Source organism: Montipora foliosa, chromosome 1 (assembly GCF_036669935.1).
Source record: "Montipora foliosa isolate CH-2021 chromosome 1, ASM3666993v2, whole genome shotgun sequence".
Classification (NCBI taxonomy): domain Eukaryota; kingdom Metazoa; phylum Cnidaria; class Anthozoa; order Scleractinia; family Acroporidae; genus Montipora; species Montipora foliosa.
The window spans coordinates 44,306,716-44,324,215 of record NC_090869.1 but is presented as its reverse complement, the minus strand read 5'-3'; the positions used below and the strand labels follow the sequence as shown (position 1 = coordinate 44,324,215).

Genomic DNA, 17,500 nt, shown 5'->3' with positions numbered 1-17,500 from the left:
TCCTCGCATCTCAAAGCTGCCCCTACACGATTGTAGTACCAGACCTTCGTCCAAGAAAATACTGGTGGCCGCTTCTCGTCTCGTCCTGTGTTGAGTCTCTCAAGCTGGGTTCCAAAGGATATCACAACATTCTGCTTTTCCCGACAAATACCAGCGTTGAATCTAGGCCACTTCAATGGGACTTATGGGTATTCCGAATTTGCCTGGTTTAAATTCTTAACATAGAAGAGAACGCGTTTTCCTTATATTCAGAGCTTTGACCCTCGGTGTTTTATATTGTTCTTATTATTTGTGTAATTCCTCATTAAAGTGCTTAAGCCCATTTGTTTTTGCATTTTTTCCTCTTTTTAGTCTCCCGCGAATGTTCCACGCATTTGGAAGCCTGCCTCCTCGTGTCCTGACTGCTCTTACGCCAACGACTGTGGTTTTAACTTTTGCCAAAATTGTGGATTTCAACCCGCTCCCCCTTCGGTCCCGTCTAGCACTGCCAGGGTTTCCCTTGATCTGCCTGCGATTGATCGCAGAATCTCCTGTCTTCAATCTGCCAGAGCTGCCAAACCATATGAAAGACAGAAATGTAAATTACATTTGGAACTGGAGTCCTTTTTGTCTTCTCTCCCTACCCCTAAGTCTCCCATCTCTGCTTCCCCAAAAGACCTCATCAGATTTCTCGTATGGAAGGACTCTAAGGGGAAAACCAAGATTCACGTGCCTAGCTGTCCTAATTTTGGCCCTCATTCCAAGCGGAAATGTAGCTGCCCCTCTAGATTGGCCGCTGGTACAGTTGATAGCACAATTGGGAAATTGCGTTCTATTTTTAATTCTCTTGGCCGGTCTGGCGTGTGGTCAGGGTTATCTCCTGGTAACCCAGCAGCTCATCCGTCTGTCAAGGAATACCTCGCTTCTATCTCCGAGGAACAAGCAAAAGCAAGAGTCTCGCCTCGCCAAGCCGTGCCTTTTTTCTTCGACAAGTTCTCTAAACTCTGCTATTACCTCCGTAAGCAGACATTTCTTCCATCCATATCCCCCCTGGAAAGGTACATCATGAGCCGTGATCTGGCCTTCTTCTGCCTAGATTTCTACTCCGGTGACAGAGCATCTGTTCTCCTGCTTCCTGGAAAACAAGGCTTATTGTTTCACCACAAGTTCAGAAAAACGCTTCGAGGAAAGGACTCCAATATCTTTGCTGTTAAGAAATGCCCTCATGACAGCATAGTCTGTCCCGTCGTAAACCTCACTACATATGTTAAGCTGGCTGACCTCATGAATATCAAACTTCGGGAGGGCTTTTTGTTCCGTGCCACTGACCCAAAGGGCCGTGTCTCCACAAAGCCTTTCCTTGGCTCTACTGTAGCTAACCGCCTACGCCTCCATCTCACGACTCTGAAACTTCACAAGGGCGAAACTATGCACAGTTTTAGGAGTGGTTGTTCCATAACCCTATCCCTCCTTGGTGCCTCAGATGACCAAGTGGCTAGACACGTTGGATGGAAAAGCGTGCAGACGGCTCAATATTATTCTCAAGTCCCCAAAGTTATGGAGTTGTCGCTCCCGGCTTCTCTTCTTGCCCAGGGCTCTGTTAAGGGGAGGGATAATATTTCCCCTGCAGAATCGTTGGGGGCCGAGTTTCGAGCTCGTAATAATCTCGAAGGACTTTCCCTCGCTTTCCCTTGAAACATTGTATCTATCTTCCCCCTTTTTGAATAAATTGAGCTTCTGAGATTGGGAGGAATGTGAGTCTCTTGAAGTATATGTTGGGTTATTTGCGGCAATTTGTGCTTAAGTAAGAAATTATTTTCGCCCATATCTTAGTATCTTTGCGTGTGCCATAGAGGTGCAGCATTACAATGAAAATTCTACTACTATTTTCATTGATATGATTGCGCCGAATTGGCCACACGCGATACGTAAATTAGCACGCGTTTTCTCTAGAGACCATCGTAATACCCATGGGTATTGAGCAGAGTATTTATTCGACCTCCACACTTGTAATCGCCCTGTTATGCGTTCATGCCCCAAGAGGTCGCTACAGAGCACCCTTGTCCCACCCACCTCCCCTCAGCGACGGAAACCTCCATCCTGCTGCACTTCTTCGCATGCGCGGAAATTATTTTCGCCCATATCTTAGTATCTTTGCGTGTGCCATAGAGGTGAAAATTCTACTACTGTGTTGAACCTACATGTAACTGTTGATGTTCCCTGCCACGATGACACAGACCCTGATTATGATAGTCAATGATGTTGAAACATGCCATGCTTGCTACACAAGCATAATTTACGTGCTTCAGCCGCCTACTCAGTTCAGATCATACACCGAATAAATTTTCTAGTGACAACCCTGTGTACTTCCTGAAGAGATGTACGGTTGAGAAAGATGGCTGAGATAAGGTTGAAAAATTAACATCAACAGTCAGGAAAGCTTGACTTAAGTCTTACCAACATTTGCAAGCTATATAGAAGTAAGAATTTTAGAGGGGGAGATATTAGCAGATAGTTTTAAGGCTACAATTTCCTTTACACCTTAGTTTCCAAATCTTTTCCATATTAGAATTATTATTATAAGTAAAATAGGCATCATAGTAAATCTTCTCACTATACATACAAATTGAATGACTCAATTTGTACAGTTTCTAGTATATAGTTTATAAAACATATTCTTAATATTGATGGCCAGAGGATATCCAAGGTTTAGATTTAAACTTGATTTCCTTTCTTGAAAAAAGTGCTCTGGCAAAACAAGGTTCTTTGTTTTTTTGCAACATTGCAGAAATCTAATGCTGTGCATTTGCAGCTACCTAAAGAAGTTACTCAACTCTTAAAACACCTTTTAAAAGCTTATCTTTAATTGATTTCCTAAATTCTTGGGACTGACAACACTTGCCTTCATTGTTAAACCCCAAAGTTGAAATAAAAACAATCAAATTTGAGTGAAAATAAAGCACAAGGAACGGACCGAGTCATGTTGTTCACCGCTATCAGAAAACAACATGGACGTCACCTGGTTTGTACTTAAAGGAAGTACTTGTACTTGTCAGCTGTGTGTGTATGTCATGTTTGTATAAAGATGTATGGAAGCCATCGATCAGAGAAAAGCATGTCGCTAAAGTAAAATGAGAGCCATGCAAATAATCAAGGGCAACTAAACAGTCAGCCATTTGCCTTGTTAGTTCTCCCGAATAGCGTGGTATTTTCATGCATGTGGTGGAGAGATCAGTGTTGAATTCCGGGCGAAGGGATCGGTGGAAGAAAATGCTTAACTTTTATTTACTGAAGGCTTTTAGTATTATTTGTGACCCCATACCAGTGAGGTTACTCCCTCTGAAAGAAATGGTCTCATATGTTAGCGGCATCCATAACTTGCTATCTATAGACCGAATGCATAAATGGCGGCCAAAAAAATATTCTTTTGTTATGTGCTAATTAGACTCACTAGCCTCATTTGCATGTACAAAATACAAAAGAAATGTTGCTTGAGAGAGAGACTAGTGAGTCTAATTAGCACATAAAAAAAAGAATACTCTGAGTATCTCAGAGGTGACAAGAGTCAATGCTCAACTTATGTCAAGACGCGTCAGTTTATGTCACGCATGACCAGTACTTCAAATTAAGAACACAACGGGAGCGGATGCAAATTTTGAGGTGACGATAGTGTGACATCACATCACAAATAAATACAAAAACGTAATGTGGTGAGGATCAGTACATGAGTTTACTTTTTGAGGTTTTGTTCTGCAGACTTGAAGCACATGCAAATTTCTGAATAACAATAAATTATACAGTTCACGCTTCGGATACTGCAAATTTGACTTCGAGCAAACGAAAGATATTGATGACTTCGTTTCAGTTCACAGAATGATCATTTTTATGATTTGGGATGGAGGGAGTAAAGAAATCCGCTAATTCGTCTCTGTGAAATAGCAAATAAACATGGTGTGACATTGTTGCAAACAGATCGATGGCATCGCTGGAAAATGACATGTCACGTTATGATTATTTGTTTCATTTAACATAACTCTATCGATCAACAAAAGTGACTTCGACAGTATCAAATTGTAGCTACAATTGTAAAGACAAAGAGTTACTTACTAAACGTTTAATGTTCTATGATGGAAAGTATAAATGATTGTTTACTCTCAACACCTAGAATGGCTTGCATGAACTTTCCCAACCGGTTTTTCCAAAAAAAAAAAATTTTTCAACGGCTCAGTACATAATTTTCTAACACCTTTTCTCAACACCTCCAACAGATTGGAAGAATCAGACAAGTTCCGTGGAGTACGTGTAGGGAATGCAAATGACTTGGAACGCTTTGCTGAGCTTTTAGATACTCTTATTGTAAAACCATGTGATGTTGGTCAAAAAGGTGAACTGGGCACAGGTTCATTGTATGTATCTCTTCTTCGAAAGCTAAACTAGATGCTCCATCAGCGTACACTGGGTTGCCTGTGGTATGTGTTACTCAAAAACATAAGGGACTGAGTTGGGTGGTATTGAACTGCAGCGTTCCAGGCAATTTTTTCAAGTCGGGGGTCATTAAGACCATTTAACCCATTGACACCTAAACCGGCCAAAACCGGCCGCGCGCGATGACCCCTGAAATACCTAAACCGGCCAAAACCAGCCGTACAAAATGGCGTCTTGATCGGAGTTGATCTTAGGCCTCTACCCAGTCTCCCTTAGGAAATCTAAATTTTTTGTTGTTATGGAGATTTAGAAGGATAATTGACCAATCATTTGCCGTGTTGTGAGCATATTTTGACAGCTGATAAGAGACCCCACAAGGGCTGGCTTTTTGCCCTTTCGATCGCGCGATCAAATTACGCGAAAACAACAGCCGATGCGCCAGATAGCGCACCGAACGATGGGGATATTCATGCTTTTTTCTTTCGGATTCGGAGGATCTAGGGATCTAAGGGATCTTTTATGGTTTTCCTGTAAGAGGAGGGGATATTAGAAACAAAAATTTTGATTTAGATGGCTTTAAAAGTGACGAAGAAGACGGTGAAAACCTAGAGACCGATGATAAACAAGAAGCTCGCTGGAATGATCAGCTCGATAGTATTCAAGTTCCAGATTTCGTGGCAGCCACTGCTCGGTATTTCGTTTTAGATAATCAGAATGAATTAAATATTTTTCCTAGTTTTCATAGGAGATGATCTATGGGAATTAATGGTAAACGAAACGAGTAGGTATGCCTGTCAAAAACTGTTAAAACCCCCGGGCGCATTACCTTTTTTCATGGAGTAAGCCGCGCAGAATTAAAGGCCTTCGTAGCAATTAACGTCATAATGGGCATTGATTTGCTCCAAAATTTAGCTTTATATTGATCAACCGATGGATTTTTTGCAAATAACAAGTTTTTTTTGTCCTAACATAAATTGGTAATCGAAGGAATTTTCACCTTCGGCATACCTCGGAAGATCAGTGTCTTCAACAAATAAATCAATCCGATCGTGCGTTTATATTCCGTAAATGCGAGAATACCTCCAGCGATTTTCTCTGTTGGTGTTCTTGTGTTTTGTAAGTTATCTTTCAGTGAAAGTTTTCTAAAGAGCACTTTTGTACACAATTTGACCTTGTTTGTTCTCTCATGAAACATGATAGTGATCAATTAACTAAATTAATCTTGCGATTTTGTGCACGTGTATTTCGACAAACAGAAAGCTCCTCGTGAAATTTTGTTTCGGCAGCGGCGTTTGCGCATAATTTTTGCACTTATACCTGCAAGAAAACAAAGCGATTGGAATAAATTGCAAGAAATTTTTATCCATTGAGTGGTTAGATTTAACTGTAAATTGCACAAGGCATATTTTGAGTTATAATATATATTTTTCAAGCACTTTGTTTAGTTAGCGATCAAAAACTTTCTTGAATGCTTAACGCGCGCTGCTTCGAAAATTCTACCTTTACATTTTCAGTTGAGCCTTAGGACGTGTTTTCAATCACTTTTTAGCAATATTTTTACATCATCTGGAAGTTCACTGTTTCTTCTTCAAGGTGAACTTAATTCTAGAACTCAGTATCTTGTGTACATTTACTGCGCATATGGTTTATTTTTAACGCTCGCTTTCCACTGCAAAACCTCGCAAATTTTCCAAGTTTCTTACACATCACACACACGGCACGCGAATTTTTCAATGGGTTAAGGGTCACCCAGAAGTCGTGCTAGCAGAGGCCCTTTGGCTCCCACGTTTATACGACAAAACAGATCTTTTTCTGAGATTAAAAACCTGGCTACCAGCCTAGTAATCATTTGTCAGAAAAAAAAATTCCTGTCAGCTTGAGAAAAAATAGGCACACATTGCGTACGTGTGGTAGTGCAGTAACACACCGCTTTCTTCCATTATGTGACCACCCACAGGGAAACCAACAAAAAGGTGATGACACGGGCACACGTGCATGACACGGCACGCTGAGCGTGACATACAACGCGGCATATGCGCATATTTAATGAGTAACACAATAGATGTCACGGTGGCTTTTGTTGTGCACACTGAGACACTCCAAACCTTTTGTTTTAGCGTGGCGTGTTGCATGTCAGATGCGTGCCAAAACAGGCACCATAAAATTGCAAAAGTAATGCAACGAAATTCGTCGAAATTCGTCCTTTGTTCTCGCGAATTTTCCAAGAAAAGTCATCAAATTTTCGATCGATTCTTCGTAGGGTTTGAAGCCAAAAATTCACGATCTTTCTCGAAAATTCGAGATAGCGAAATTCGAAGTAACGAATTTTCGAGGTAACCAAACGAAAATTCGAGATAACAAAATTCGAAGCAGCGAATTTTTGTGACATGAATCGGCGGCCGCCATCAACAACATCGCTGAAGAAGCGTATGTACGCGTAAATAAACGCGTTAGGGTTAGCGTAAATAAAGTCGTATCGAAAATAGATTCAATGATCCGACAGTTTAATCGGCTATTTCCAACGAAAAAGAAATGATTGCCTCACACAACAAAAACTGCGATTGCTTCACAAACAAGAGTTTGTCATAGAAGTTACACATTGTGAAATGAAGGCAGAAAAGAATCATCGCGACAAATTCGAACTTGGCAAATTTTTGTCCAGAAAATACGTGGGAAAGTTCGAGAAGAGAAAATAAGGAGCAAAATTTCGCTCAATTTTTTGAGGTCGTTTATCGAACAGAGCGATTTTTCGCGCGAAAATTCAAAGTCAATTTTCGTTCCAAGGGAATTTTTGTTCGAAATTTCGCGTAGTTGGAAACAATAGGCCTTGAGAATTATCATGACTTTTCGTTGAAAATTCGCTTCCATCGAAAATTCGATAATTTTTCGTCGAAAAGCCAGGAAAAGCCGCAAATTTCGGCGAAATACGTTTGCATTACTTTTGCACAATACTGTATTCTGCGGGATTTTGCAGCTATTTCCGCAGGTAAGTCGGCCCTCACTCGGCTTTGGAAGTAGCGTGTTATACTTGGTTTTTAGCGAGCGTTTTGGCACAGCTGTCATGCAATTTCACTCACTCCGTGTCTTTTTACGCGGTGCTCTATTTTAGTTTTGCTGACACGCTCTTTTGTTTGGTATAACACGCTCTTTTGTTTACAACTTGTAGTATCAGACACAAGAAAATTTTAATGAGGCGTGCATTACGACACTGCACTCCCGTGTTAAAGAAAATTTCTTTTGTCTAGCGTGCTAAAATAGCGTGGCCGTGTCATCACCTTTTTGTTGGTTTTCCCCTGGCCGGTCACATATTGCCAACTGAGCTGCGTTTTGTCTTCCAGGAGATTCAAGTTGTCTTTGCAGAATATGTAGCTCTAATAGTACACAATATTGTTTGGGTATTGTATATCATTGTACTGCCATGGTAGAAGTCTTAAGTAAATAGCCCCCTGAGAAGACGTGTGGTTGCTAGCAAAGTAGTAAACTCAGAAGGACTGAAGAAAATATAAGGGAATCAAGAAACATGGGCTTCTGGGCTGACATGTTGATCATTTTCAAGTTCCCTCACAACTTCTTTTCACCACAAGAATATGTAGCTCTAATAGTACACAATATTGTTTGGGTATTGTATATCATTGTACTGCCATGGTAGAAGTCTTAAGTAAATAGCCCCCTGAGAAGACGTGTGGTTGCTAGCAAAGTACTAAACTCAGAAGGACTGAAGAAAATATAAGGGAATCAAGAAACATGGGCTTCTGGGCTGACTTGTTGATCATTTTCAAGTTCCCTCACAACTTCTTTTCACCACAAGTTTAAGCGTGCACTCTGAGCGTCTAACAGCTTTATAATACAAAAGTTCACTGAAGCTAAGCCCTTTCTGGCCGGGTTAGTATCTGGATGGGTAACCTAAGAAACATACCACTTCATAACAGAAGGATAGGACCAAAAATTCTATTTTAACACTCAAAAATGCGAACTAAGAAAGGTACAGAGTTTGTTAGCTTGCTTTACGCAAAACAAATGTTGATGCAAAAGTAAATAATATTGATACACAGTTGTTAGGAAGAGCAGAATGGAGTTTTCAGGACGGTCAATCCATAATAAGATATTTTTCCATCAACTGCAAATATAAAAAGTTACCATCAGCAAAAAACACTTTGGCAGATTTTTGCTATGTTCAATTTTGCTATTACAGTGCACTACCACAAAAATCTTCCCGTATCACATTTCAACCCACGGATGCAAATTTGTTGAGCTCGAAAAGTACACATCTTAAATTCATAAAGGCAGGAAATCTCACAAAATATTTTCCAGCGAATCAAACAACATATTTACTATTAGAGGCAAAAAACCCTTCCTATTTCAATTGTGTGCGTGCAAACATGTGTCACAAAGCATATGAAATTAAATAAATTTCAGAAACAAAGCTCACTTGATATCCAATGGCGAAAAATGAAATTGTCGTCGAAGACCATTACTCGTCACCTTAAACCTTTGACGTCCAAACCGGACGAAACCGGCCAGACTTAGTATTTTATTTTACTCTGTCTAACGCCAGGCGATTTTACTCGTCAATGGGGAACCCCTGGGAGTCAATGGGTTAAAGATTCCAGATATTTATTTTTCACTGGCCATCTTGTTTATCCAAATGACGTTCCATTCTTGGGGTCCATGAGGTTATATAAAATTTTTGTAGAAATGCCCCACTCAAAACTACAAAATGAAGGTCCTTGCTAAAAGCGCTTTATTTCAATCTGGCCAAATTTCTCGGAAATCAGTCAATTGCACATATACCCTATATATATATATATTTTTTTTAAGGGGAGGGATTTCCCAGAAAGACGAACTCAAAATGTCACACAACTTCAGAAAGAGGTGTCGACACGAAAACCCGCTAGCTAATGACATAAGGGATATCTGGCGTTCCAGGTAAGGAAACATGCGCTTCGCGGGAAATTCGAGTGTGAGAGTAAAGATCGAGCAAAGCCTTGTTACATGGTTTGCTTGTATTGTACCAAGCAACAAATTTTTCAAAAGATTTTTTCTGAAAATGTGCGCTCAGAAATAGTACATAATCAAAATTACTTGACTTGACGAAGATGACATCCCCTTGTGTTCCACAGACCTACTGCACTTTGCGTTCGGTTACCGAAAAATGTAAAGCCTGGTTTTCAATAGCGAAGCAAGCGCAAGCATAAGAGCCCTTGTTTCACCGTGGAAACAGAGTTGACGCAAGCATAAGCACAAGCCTGAGCGCAAGGATCAAAATTTTTCCTTTTCCTTGTGCTTGCTCTTATGCTCGCACTTGTGGGTCTGACCAATTAAAGCACTCGTTCCAGATTCTCCGCGTCTGAGCATTTGAACAAAATGGCAGATGCCGTGGTTGTTATTTAATGCTTATGTCAACATTCGTTTTCAATAGCATAAACTACTTATGCTTGTGCTTGTGTTTGCGCTTGTGTTTGCGCCACTAGTGAAAACCAGGCTTAAGTTACCAGCCCTGGCACACGTTTAAATGTTAGCCGCTACACTGATCCGTTTCACAACAATAATTGTTGAGCGAAATTTCTGTTGCCATTTCAACGTCATTATCAGTTTTAATGAACTCTCCATAATAAACAAATTTTTAAAAATAAATCTTTGAATTCCACTGCAAGATAAAAAAAAGCTCTTCCAATGTAAAACTCATAATGATATGCAAAGTTGGAATACGCTAAAATAACAATTTTTTTTTCACCTAACTCGACAAGTTCACGGGCGTTTACGTCACTGTTATGATAAATACCAGTTTGGCCCAGATCGCTGATCAATATTTTTCCCCATGCATTATCACAACTGAGCATGAATACGAACGTTTTTGAATAGAATACTGTTGGTAAGAAGAACTGTTAGATGACAGGTGCCATGTGCAACACTATCAGGAGAACCTAATGCTTGTTAATGTCACTATCACTATCAGGATTGCTTAGCGGTTATCAACTGCGCCTCCCACCTCTGCGACCCATGTTCAAAACCTGGCCTGAAGGTCGTATGTGGGCTGAGTTTCAGTCGATATCAATCTGACTCAGAGAGTTTTTCTCCGGGTACGCCGATTTCCTCCCTCCTCAAAATCGACTCTTGATCAATAGCATCCGGGCGGATACCCTCGTATAGGGATAACCTCTGCTATCTCTCCCTTTCATTTGTATTGAATGAATAAAGTTGGTATTATTGTTCAAGATGAATAAAAACAATGTCTGAAATAAAATATTTGTCTTTTCTTTGTTATTGTGAGCCTTCGTATAATATGGAAAAGCCCTTTAACTAAAAGCATTCGTTTCTTTTTGCGTGACATAAACAGTAGTTTGAGGCTGGCATGAAGCCACTTGAGTTCATTTGGCTTAGCATCGAGCGAGGGTCTTCGTTTTGTAGTTTGAAGGGGGCATTTCTACAAAACGAAGACCCTATCAATTTTAATGTTTCAGCGTAAAATAAAGCTTTTTAGCGTGGGTCTTCATTTTCTACATGTAGTTTGAGGGGGGCATTTCTACAAAACGAAGACCCTATCTATTTTGTTTCAGTGTGATATAAAGCACTTTAGCGAGGGTCTTTGTTTTGAAGTTTGACGGGGGCATTTCTACAAAACAAAGACCCTATCGATTTTTTGTTTTAGCGCCGAACAATGCGTTTCAGCACGTTTTGGGTCGTTGTTCTTGGGTCTTGGGTCTTCATTTTGTAGACACCCCGCGACATGGAGTGGTCAGGAGTTGCTTAACAAACTTGAAGAATACAGTTATGGTTCTTCGCTGGTATAATATTTGAATCATTAATAAGGTTTAGTTCAAAGTTGGAGCTTTTCAACAACTATCCCGTAAACATTTCTATTTGGTCAGGATGCAAAATTTGAAGAGCTTTTGATTCTAAATACATTGTATATCTCCTGTCGGACTGCACTGGCGGCTAAGTTATGCAATAAACCACACTTTTTTTTTAAAGAAATGTCCTTTTTACCCCTTTGGGAGAACCGTTCATCATGATAGCGAAAAGCGTACGAATTATTAAACATAAAGATGTAAGAATTAGGCATGATGAAAGGTTATCAACATTCTCTGTTTTCAGCTGTCATGGCAAAATGAGATGAACATAACAGGCTTTCATGACAGGGCGTTGTGTTGTTGTGTTTCAGTTGTGTTGCATCGGTGCTGTAAAAAACAGTTTGGATATTCATTCTTTACCTTGGGGAGCTACAGTGTGTAGGTGTGATAACATTAAACAATGCCTTGCAAAGTACCATTGTTTCCTTGCGGCACATTACCACAATTAAGTCGGCCGCTGCGTTCGGTTGCTTTCGTCTTTGCCTCGGTTGCGGTTTTCGTCCAACCTTGGTGATTTCGCGGTAAACACTATCGGCAAAGACGAGGTATCACCCAATGCAAATGCACTAATACCGTATTTACCCGTGTATAAGTCGACCTTTTATGGCCTTAAAAGAAGATCCAAAAACCACCCTCGACTTATACATGGGTCAAAGATTTTGAGCCAAGTTCCAGCTAGGTAATTCATTCAAAATTAACATAATAATGTTGTCTTGGGCATAACGAACGCAGTGGACAAAAGCCGACAAAAGACTTCCAAATGAATGCAAGCAATTCCAGTTGAAATGAAAAAGGATTTGTCCAACTCTAAATGTTGAAGATACTCACAAGCACAAATATCAAAAAATAGACACTGGAAATTTTCGTGCAGAATTAAGCTCTAAAAAGTACTTCTGTTTCTTCAATTAGAACGCGATCGTTCAACGACTTAGCACAATACCTAGCACAATACCTCGTGTTTGTGTGCAAGCATTGTTACTCGTGTTGCCTGAAAATGCTGGTTGGTAATGATTGTTTTTCATTCTTTATACAAACCTGGCTGATTTAAATGCTTTTACAAACTTTGTCTTGTTTGGTTTATGAGTTTTGTTTTGTTTGTCATGTGAGAAATTATGAGTCAAGGACCAATTAAACCTTGCACATTTTCGCATTGTTCGCAAGTTATTTTCAAAGATTGACTCCAGCTTTTGTGACGTTGTGCTCATCCTCTAAAGCCCTTTATCCTTGAACAACGAAACAGGTTAGTTTGAGGTTTACATGTTCAATTTTCTGAGAACTTTTTCGAAACTCAAGGACAAAATGCCCACATATACAACAACTGCTGAACCACAAAACTATTAAGCGATTGAGGCCCTGATTTTTTTGTGTATCCACATTTCCAGAAATCGAAGAACACAAGATTAGTGTCCAATGAACATTTAACAAATAAATTAAGAAATTGCTTTTTTTGCGATCAAAAATGATGGGGTCGACTTATACACGGGTAAATACGGTAGTTTTGAGCGGTACTGCAAGTTTTCCACTATCATGATGAAAAGTTCTCCCACGTCGCTGCTAGTGCAGTCTGACATGAAATATACTTAAAATCAAAAGCACTTCAAATTTTGCGTCATGTCTAAATAGAAAATGTTTCAGGATAGTTGTTGAAAAGCTCTAACTTTGGACTAAGCCTTATTAATGACTCAAAGATTATACCAACGAAGAACCGTAACTGTATTTCCAAAGTTTGTTAAGCAACTCCTTGTCGCGCCTTAATTACGATCATTTCTGATTCAAAATATTAAGTGGCAGGTCATTCAGCAGTTGAGCTTGAAATTCAGAAATATTCATTCCTCTGAATTATTAAGATTAACTTAAATTAATGCTTCAACAACCACACGATAGATGAGTTCAAGCCTCTGCCAATTTGGCGAGTTAAAAAGTAAAATAATCTAAGCTGCATGCTTCTGTCATGCAAGCGAGAGCGATAGCTCATGAAATATGTTGTTTGATGCGAACTGCTTACATGCAACAAGTTTGTAACAAATGGAGAGCCACGTAACCCGAATGACTGACAATTACTTGTAAAGTTAATAGTTTTCTTCCATCTTTCAGTCTATGAGATCTAAATGCCTTTCACATATCTTTCAAAGCCAACCCCTCAATGAGCGGCGTCACCATTCATATGAGATTTCCCAAATACGTGTAAATTTTTCATAGAATTTCTGCTGATTTTTTAACAACTGTATTGAACAGATGAGCAATTTGCAGAAATCTTTTGTTTCGGGAAAAAGAAAAAACAATAAATGCTTTTATTAAAGAGACTTTATTATAATCAAATGCGCCAAACATCACAGATTGTAAATACGGCAAATAACTAATTATCGCTGCGATTGATCCACAAGAATATGCAGATTTCTTTGATAGCATCTGCTCCAAATAAAAGCATACCACGTCCTCTCTTAACCACGGCGTAAATCAACTGGAAAAAATCTAGGTGAAACCTCGGCTTTCGGTTACCGTAGACAAGGTTTTACCTCCATCAAACTGAAGATTGAATCTCCGGCTTCACCTCGTCAAAACCGCAGCAAATGCACAAATAGTTTATTTATTTATTTTTTTAATTTAAACATACATGTATTAACCATTGTTTGCCCCAAAAGCACCTTGGCTTATCAAGGGTGCTCACAATAATACAGTAATCAGGCTTACACTCAAAACACACAGACACACAAGATTACAACAAAAAAATTGACATCACTGAAGATATATTAATTTAACAAATAGACAGTGGCCAACGAAAAGCAATTTGTACTAATTAAAAGTTACATGACTAGAAATATATTAATTCAACAGTCAAACAATGGCAATCGAAAAGCGATTAGTATTGATTATAAAACTCTGGACTTCACGAAATAAAGCACAGTTGATATCATAATTTACAGATTTAACGCCTTACAATAAACAATTAATTTTCCTAGAATCGCTGCTCGATGACCACGTTTCACCGAGAATACTAGCAGCAGAGGCGGCATACCTGGGGCAAACCAAAAAGAAGTGTTTCACCGATTCTGATTCAAGACCGCACTCGCAAATAGGCAATGCACAATGGTTAATTTTAAACAAATATTCTCTTAGACAAGAGAAACCAAGTCTAAGGCGGGTGTGATCAATAGATGCACGCCTTGAAAAAGAAAAATCAAATAACTTATTATAAATATGGGGAAAGAGAGTTGACCTTAATTTAGCTTTAAAAGTGGGAAGAGATACAGAGTTTCAAACATCTAGGTCCAGAGAATTCCAGCCAGTGATAGCAGATGGAAAGAAAGACTCTAAACCTAAATAGTTTCGAGTAGTTTCAAGCAGTAATGTATGCAAGAACGAACACTTTTAAATATAGCTGTTTTGTAGATATGTGGAATTCAAGTGCATTCTAGGACGCAATGACAAACTCTGGATACATGTACATCTCTGCTTGCATGTTCTTGTGGCACAAGAGCTTTTTGCACCACTTCTTGCATGTGCATTATTTTTGGGCTGTACTGTACTTGGGTCAATTTTCCCTGGATATGTGCCACTGGCCTATCAGAACCCCTACCACTTTACAGTCTACATGTACATGTACATGTACATTGCCAATTATAGACCCCATCATAGTCACTTTTGGGTAAAATTTAATGTAATTTTTGCAACCTTAGCTTAGTCACTTTCTGTTTACGCAATTTCTTAATGATCAATTGTAATTTAAAAACGGAATGTAATGGGACTAGTAAATATTAAATCAACAGTGCTACAGTCGATGATAACTTCTTTTTCTACTGAAAATCTTTCCATTTTTAATCCCACTAGCCAGAACTTTCTTAGTCCCAAAATCCTGACAATTTGCGACCCCATTCTAGTAACTCAGTTGGGAACTCTGTTGAAAATGCAATCCCATTATAGTGAATCCAGTTGTAAAAATGGGAATTTTTATTTACAACCTATCGACTCCTAGCTAGGAGTGAGACTCAATGGCTTTTCAGAGATGTATCCAGAGTGCGTCATTGCGCCCTGGGACACAATCGTTTTTCTTTTGGACACACAGAATATAGAATCAAGGGTCCAATTGGACGCAAAAAAAACTGAATGTTAACGCAAATTACAAATGTCAGGAAAAAGATACACACCACATATTTCAAAACAAAACTGAACATTTCCAATTGTCACTACGAAGAAATGATCGAGTTCTTTAAATTTCAAGGTAAGCTGCTATTTTCGGATTTTTGTAGTTGAATGTTTCATTTTCTCAACGCTTATGTACAAGCTTGAGGAGATTTGTTCCACGTGTTGCATGACATTATCTGAGCTAATTTTTGGGCGAGACAATCGGCAACACTTTCGATGTGCCAGTGATTAATTTAACATTTCAGTCGAAGTTCAGTTTGCTGCATGCTTTCCAAGTGAATTTAAAGCATTGGTTTGTTTTTAGTGAGCGAAATGACAGAGAATCCAGCGGCAAAGTATGTTAAATTTTTGTTTTGTGTGACCCTATTGATATTAATTCCGGGCATGCACGTGTCATTGTCTCGGTTCTCGTTTCGCACGTAACTTGTCTGTTTTGCAAATTAAGCCCCTTTTTCAGAGTTAGTGTTAAAAATAACATGTTTTATGTGAAACTTGCATGTATTCAATTGCTTGATTATTAGCAATGGCCATGGCAAAGTCATGGGCCGACAATGAACTGTGTATCACCTATATTTTGTTTAGTCTTTTGTTCCTAAATTACACCTTGTGTTGTTAAAATAAATGATGCTCTTTTACAGAAAACTGAGATTCAGTTCTGGTTTTTTTTGGCTGTGGAGATCTAGAATCAACGGGCACAACAGTTTCAAAGAAATTGATCATTTTATTTTAAGGACATATTCGAGGAGAGGGATAAGACTTCATTTTTGTGCAATTGAGAAATTTGAAAGGGTACTGCAGCAGCAATTAAGAGACGACATATCGAATATTAATTCTTGAATATTAATCAGCTGGACCCCCAAAATTTTGCAATGGACTCCCAAATTTTTCGAGAAGGGGTCCAGAAGACCCCCAAATTTGAAAACCTGGCTACATCTCTGGCTTTTACTCTGTCTAATGCCAGAAGATTTTACTCGTCAATAGGGGCTGGTTTAGGAGTCAATGGGTTAATACCTGGTGGATGCAGGCTCAAACATGTAACAAAGGAAAGGTATCCCCTTGTTTTGATGGGTCAATACTTCCAAGCAATATGTTAGTCAAGGAGCATGGTACATGGTTTGTGTCTACGTGGGAGGGAGCCACTGGGTCACACTGCTACAAATTGCAACTTAGCATATCAAAAGTGTACATTGATATACGAGAAAAAAACACGACTTGCACCCAAACATCATTTAAGTCACCTGTTAGTGCCTTATTTATAGTTGTGGAAACAAAGGGTTCTTTCGTTCGCTTAGTTGGCAGATTTAATTAAATAACAAAACGAAATGTTGGTAAACAGACATCACACATGTTATATGTATCGAGTCATACAGTAGTTAGTGAGAAAGGAGGTAAAAATTACTTTTTCGACTTACCGGCCACTTCTACTACCCCGTGAGCCTCCACAAATCCACTATTTGGGCGAACGCAATACCTTTTTGGAGCTGTAGTTTTCACTTTGAAGCAGACGTTCTTCTCTGTTGGGTTCGTAAGTTTGAGATTCGCAGTCACAACCTTTGTGAACGATCCTAAAATAAACCGTGAGTTACCCTGTTAAATTACTTACATTCAACTTAAAATTACAATGAAGTTAAAGTTAATAGTAATATTAAGCTGAATTTAACAGTGAACCAGCTTGTCGATAAGGACAGACAGACTAAAGAAGTTCAATTTGCATTAACTGCGAACATGGACTAAATACCCCGAAATCGCAACTCTGAAGATGGCTCAAGTTTTAGCACTTGTTCTCCTTTCGACATTTCTGACCATGAACTTTGAAATAAGGTTTAAAAACCTTCAAACTTAACAATGAACTTCTACGTTGCCCTGCAGACGAGTTTCAAAGGATGACGAAAAAGGTGTTCTCGGAGCATGATCCAATAGGGAATTCGCTGACCAAGTAGCGACATGCTCAGCCAATCTCGTTCCCAGAGTCGCTCGTTCCATTAGCGTACAGCCATTATTCTGCCATTGCTGATCATATGACCCAAACAGGCCACAGGATTAAATGGAATCACTTTGACATTTTAGCCACTGGACAGTCTGATATACATTGAAGGAAACCT

General features: G+C 39.2%; 1 protein-coding gene across 2 annotated transcripts in view; it reads right to left on the bottom strand.

The window, feature by feature from the left end:
- LOC137999411 (vesicle-associated membrane protein-associated protein B-like) overlaps positions 1-17,301 on the bottom strand; it is an 82,720-nt gene extending 65,419 nt beyond the window's left edge. The window contains exons 1-2 of one of the 2 annotated variants that reach the window (XM_068845202.1): positions 17,137-17,301; positions 16,811-16,963 (exon numbers count right to left, since the gene is read on the bottom strand). In XM_068845202.1, the coding sequence (XP_068701303.1) occupies positions 16,811-16,963; positions 17,137-17,194 (211 nt within the window). In that variant the 5' untranslated portion in view covers positions 17,195-17,301. The remainder of the gene's footprint in view (positions 1-16,810; positions 16,964-17,136) is intronic. The other variant, XM_068845204.1, reaches the window with a different exon arrangement.
- Positions 17,302-17,500: the final 199 nt, after the last annotated feature.